The sequence below is a fragment of the Bombus terrestris genome, chromosome 4 (assembly GCF_910591885.1).
Source record: "Bombus terrestris chromosome 4, iyBomTerr1.2, whole genome shotgun sequence".
NCBI lineage: Eukaryota > Metazoa > Arthropoda > Insecta > Hymenoptera > Apidae > Bombus > Bombus terrestris.
In genome coordinates, this window is record NC_063272.1 from 18266242 (window position 1) to 18272395 (window position 6154).

Sequence of the window (6154 nt, forward strand, 5' to 3'; positions counted from 1 at the left end):
GTGCAACTTTGATCGATAAAACGTGCAGTACTTACCCAGATATAAGAATGCTCCTCTCCCATCGAAATCTGATTTCTTGCACAAACTCGTACCATAATTGTGCCAAGGCTGTCGCCCCACCGAGATAATGCGTACAATGTGCTGCAACAATTGCCAGACGCCACACTAAGCTGTCCATTGCACATGTTTTTACACCTTTCCACTGATCTTCATCTATGTTACATGTGGTTAAGTCACTGTACGGAGTTTTCTATAATATTAATTCATTCTATTGAATTCGTTCGATTTCATGAAACGAAGCAAACGATTATATTACATTAATATCGGTATTATATGGCACAGAGTAAGAGTAAATGAGATAAAGAAAGGCTGAAAGATAACTTAACAGATTGTAATCAAACGTAACAATTTTTCAAACAAATCGATCTTTTCTAAGGATTTGATCGTAAATATTTGATTGTAAATAGCCAATTTAAAAGATGCTTTAGCATCAGAAAAATCTGATCGGTTATCTTAAGAAAATTAAAGTATTAAAAGAAATATTACTTACGCTGTTTTCTTCCGCGTCAGGGAAAAGAAAATAGAGTATCGACAATAATATTTCTTCCGGTATTGGTCCTTCCACGTTTTTATTCTTCTTCGTGGTTGCTTTACTAACAACTGTTGAAATTGTTGGTATCTTAGATTCCGTTAATATGTTAAAAACTGAACTCAATGCTTGATCTTCTTGCTGAGAATAAGTTACAGCATCTCCCAGCAACTCCACCATAGTTTTTTGATTATTGCATTGATATAAAAAATCAGTTAGGTATTCTCCGAGTAAACAGGCTGGTGAAGAATCCATCTTCACTTGCACGGACCATTCAGGGGCAGTCTGTGGTTCTAAATCTGTAAAACCTTCGCTATCAACTACCACGTTCTCCGACATTTCAGGCCACGTAGCGTACAAATGAAGTTCTCTGTACAACAATTCCACCAAACAAATTCTTCATCTCGTAAGGTTAATCATCTTAATTACTTTTCTGTATATAACATAAAAATCTTACGCGATTGGATCATACGTTGCTCCAAATGGAAGTTTCCCAAGTTCAGCTACACCCAATGTTTCACCTTGCATGAAATCAAAATCCGGTGGTTCTTGAGTCCACGTACTATTGGTCCAGTCTTTCAATAAATACGAAAACCTTACAGATATCATCACTGGGTCAAGCCTTGTTCCGCAACCTTCTCCAACTTTCTGTTTAAATAACGCAAGTAGGCCTGAAAATAACATGTACAAAAGAACTATTACCCATAGGTATACTAAAAATAAATGTAGTTTCAATTGCGCAACTGCATAACTGATACGATTACTTTTATACTTTTCTTTTAAGAACTGTATTCATACCAGTTAGGTATTTGCAGTGCGAAGGAACTTTTTTCAAGTGCACCATATCAAAGTGAGTGCAAATTCCTTTCCCGATGCTAGTTCCAAGATACATTTTCTGCCATGGTTCCTGGACTTGTACTAACGTAGGTATATCGCTAAAAAATAAGTATATCGTTAAACTTACAAACATTTTATCCAAATAGAGACGCATAAGCAGAATTGGGGAAGAAGAGATCAAAGCTACTCTTTGTAATTTGAAATGTACAGAACGAATGAAAAGTGGATGTTGCGATCATGATAAATGGATTCGAAGTGACATCGAAGACAATATGATTTGATATTATTAGTTTTCTACAGGTGGCCAATGTATTATAAAGATTAACCGTATTTTTATAAAAAAAAAAAAAAAAAAAAAGGTCATATGTTTCACAATGGATCGGTTGATGCAACTTATCATTCCATGCGAAAACTATTAAGCCATTTGTAACAAAAAATCATTAATTCAAGAAATATTTCGATAATTTCTATTTCATCTATTGAATGACATTGGGCGCGTTTCTTTTTATAAAATGACAGAGAATTTGAAATGGATTTGACCATACCGTTTTACTGGAAAAATTTCTAGATTGAAAAATAGGATAATGAAAATAATGAACATCCCCTAAACTAATAGTTTCCTGGCATAAATAACTTTATACTTCTTTTTGTGTAGAATAACAAAATGTATCAACTAATCCATTAACAAATATATGATTACATTTATGGAAATGTAATTGACCTCTGTACGTCATCATCCTTCTGCTAAGAAAATTAACAACATCAAATCGTGTTTCCTTCGACGACATCCAATTTTTGCCCACTTACTTTCGTCTGATTACATTCGTTACAATATTTAGAAGATGCGATAAATACCTATCTAGGTCCAACCTCCTTCCTTGTATTCATCGAAATACGAATTTATATAAAAATCCACAGACAAGTTATAACAGATAACTTTTGGTCTCTGTACACAACGACCAATCTATGTACAACGGCAATTCTTGTTTCTCATTATAATGTGTTAATATATCGCAAATATGTACAGATATCCCTGGCATAGCACGATAATCTTACAACACGATTTCAGTCTAACATGGTTCGAAAATTAAATTAACTACCATGTTAAACAGAGTATACCTGTATTACAAAAGTGACACGACTCGAATAAGTTTTTCAAGAAAAACGAGAAACTATTTGGAAGCGTATAAAGCAGTTATCGATTAAACATATAACGCTGGCAAACAGAACAGATCCCAAGGAACAATGACGTCACGTTATTTCAGTAATTCTCTATTTTTAGCTTTTGTAAGATCCTGCTTTGATCATTTTGACTTTGTGACGCAGAATTGAATTATTTTGAATTATGTCACTCTTGAAATACACGTGTCGCATAATCCCAAGAAAACAGCTTTGACAATTACCAATTAGCATTGGTCGCTGCAATTGCTAGAGAACTAAGTAAAATCCTAATCTTGGTCTCATCCATCACAGAATCTCTTTTAGTGGACTGTAAAACAAGAAATTCTCTAATACCATAATAGCAAGCTATTTCTAAGTGATTCCCATCGATTCTAGCAAAATCATTCGATGCATTTAACGCATCCTTGTGACATTGTACTTTTTCTTCTTCGCTTTCCTCCAAAAGATTATCTGTATTTTCATCATCTAATTTTAATTTGTAATGCTTCAATGTAAATTCTGCATCTGTAATAACATAAAAACATCTGGTTGCATCGGTTAAACAAAAAGAAGGCATACGTACATTGAATATTACTTATTTTAATTTTGATAAAGTAATTTTATATATGAACAAACCAGCAAAATGAAGCTTTTCGAAATTTTCTTCCCATGCACAGTTGACAAAGTTTCCAGATTTTAAACAAGGACCAATTTTTGTATTTGGTAATTTCCATTCGTGCATAATTTCTTCCAATCTCGCGATAAACACTTCCCATTCAGAAGCTGTCGTAAAATCATGATGATAAAAGTCTTCGATTTCAATGTTGTTCATTTTTTAAAGTACTACCGTAGATTAAAAAACGTTATTTATTAACGAACCACTGGGTCCGTTTTAGGTTAAATGTTTGACGTTTGTTCGTTATCAATCGAGCTGCAGACTGTTATAAAATTACGTATAGGGCGCGCAACGATGCTTTTCCAAATACCAACAGAGTCAAGTGCACTCCAATTGCTTCGAAAACATATACATACATATACGTACGAATAAGCAAAATTATAAAAACGACAGTACATTATTATTAATATACGCACACGCTGCTGTTAAATTAAACTTTAATGTTGTGTAATGCACATGGAAATTGTTTATTATATTTCTGTAAATTTAATCAGAATTGATGAAAATAGACGAATAAAATAGACATCGTTAAAAATCAATGATCTAACACAATGTAATTGTGTACAATTTGTCAAAATAAATTATACAATTTTTAAAATGCTCTATACTTTACCGTATTCCATATTTTCATTTTATGTTGTATACACATATTTCACGTCATATCGAAAATGAATTCGTACAAGTTTTGGATGTACGCAAATTAATAATATCATTTTCAATGAATTTACTTGACTTATTTACAATTTATTTAAATGTAACAATGTATACATACATTGGTAATATCAATTTGTTTTTCATCCTGGATATTCAAATAATTAGTACATCAGTCGATAACGTGATATTAATATTTCGCTAAAAACTTTGGGTAAATATTCAGAAAAAGAGAGAGAGAGAGAGAGAGAGGCATCTCCGATTTCGATAATTTCTTAATATGTTGTCAAGATTATCGTTCCGAATGGCAGTATCGTGAAAGTTTTAGCTAGGGGTCGCCGTTTCAAAAGTAATCAGAAACTTGTTATCAAGAAAAGTTTGTAGCGAAATCATTTTGATAAAACGGTATGAATCCCTCCCCTGTACATTCACCCAGAAAAAACTCTAACCTGACCTAATGCAAATCGAATTTCTAAGTTAATCAGAAATGAAGTATCCTGTCAAGATGAGCATTCTGAAAAGCTTATTAATGTACATGTTACCGGCGTTCGGCTTTAACATCCGAGATATTTGCAAAAAAACTTTTGTTAAACGTACCTTGTGAATATTAAATAATTGTGGAGTAAATTCTGCCATAGGTGGTCCCCTAGCGGCGATCACATTCCTATGATATAACTTAACCTACGCGATAAAAGAGAAATATTGGGTTATAAATCGTGCAAAATTTATATTCGTCTGCCAAGGGACGTCCGTCAATGCCAGCGTAGAAATGCATACCATACCGAAAGCACTATATTATGAATAGCATATAATACATCTAAAACTTTTATATATCAATTTATAATATAATATTAATTAAAAAATTTATGCGATTATCGAATTATGATAATATGTTACGATATTATCAAATTCAAACTGCCGATATAATTTTAGTTTGCTACTCTGGTTGTATCTCATACTATGTTTTGCCGTTTGTAATTTAATTCAGTTGATATACACGCTACTAGCATTGACACAAGAGATAACGTCTCTCAATACGCAGTGGTAATTCGAGCTAGTATTATCATTATTTGCATGCCTACATGCATATATTATATGTTCATATTTCTAAACTCTCTGCCTTATATTTCCTTTACAAAATAAAATATATACAATATATCCCTATAGAAGAATGTATTAAATTCCACGAATATTCGTATGCATTACATTAACAGTATATATATATACATATAGACAAGCATCTTTTTATATCTTTTGTGACTTATGTATTTTAACGTTTTTAGTATAACTGGATAAAGATATACGTATTTTCAATTTCGAATATCTAATATCTTTCACATACATATTTTGTTGTTATAGACGTCGACGATAGATCGATGGTATATTCTCAAAGTAATTAATCGTAAAGGAAGGATCGCAAGTATCGCGTACAATATCACAACATCCTAAAGTAATATTTATAATATGACGAGGTATTTCAAAATCTATCTTGAAATTATACAAGGAACAGTATCTAAAATACCACGATATAATACAAGCTTAACTTTAAGATAAATAAAGATTGCCAATTTTAATATTCCTGAACTCTTAATTTCCAATTTATCTTACAATTTGTACGCTTGTAATAAAATATGTCGATTAAGAGATTCACGTAAATTTTCATAAACCAAGGATAACGTTTCAACATTTTAAATTAAGAATCAAGTTTCTGGAAAAAATTGACCGTCTAATTCCGGAATAAAAGCAAAAAATAACGATTCGAAATATGAATTTCATATTTCGTTAATGCAGAGAAAAATGAGAGGAAGTACACAGTACCGCCGCGTCGCAACGGACGTGGGCACTGGTGTAGCCTGCAAAATTTGTTCCTAATAAAATGTACCATTGCAAACATCAGACAAACCGAATTAATCATTCGATCTCAAATTCTAATAAAATCGATCCGATCTAAATAAGATATTTATAACCTGTAAAAAAGAAATCAGGCTACATACGATATATTTAAAAAAGTATGCGTGTGTGAGTGCGTGTGTGAGTGCGTGTGTATGTGTACATAAATCATCGTAAATTTCCACGATGTTACCAATATGAATTATGTATCCAACTTCTGTTTTCTCTGATAACGATATCTGGGAATAATTATTATTTACGTCATTTATATTCGCCCGAAGGTTTATTTACATTGAAATAACGTGTATTTGTATATTTACAGCTAACTTTCGACGTAGAGCCGACGCTAA

General features: G+C 32.2%; 1 protein-coding gene across 2 annotated transcripts in view; it reads right to left on the bottom strand.

Moving 5' to 3' along the window:
• The window catches only part of LOC100645187 (rab3 GTPase-activating protein catalytic subunit), a 31609-nt gene extending 28086 nt beyond the window's left edge, over positions 1-3523 (bottom strand). For both annotated transcript variants that reach the window (XM_012307724.3, XM_012307723.3), the window contains exons 1-6: positions 3224-3523; positions 2830-3112; positions 1388-1524; positions 1047-1260; positions 551-959; positions 36-250 (exon numbers count right to left, since the gene is read on the bottom strand). In XM_012307724.3, coding sequence (XP_012163114.1) covers positions 36-250; positions 551-959; positions 1047-1260; positions 1388-1524; positions 2830-3112; positions 3224-3419 — 1454 coding nt within the window. In that variant the 5' untranslated portion in view covers positions 3420-3523. The remainder of the gene's footprint in view (positions 1-35; positions 251-550; positions 960-1046; positions 1261-1387; positions 1525-2829; positions 3113-3223) is intronic.
• Positions 3524-6154: the final 2631 nt, after the last annotated feature.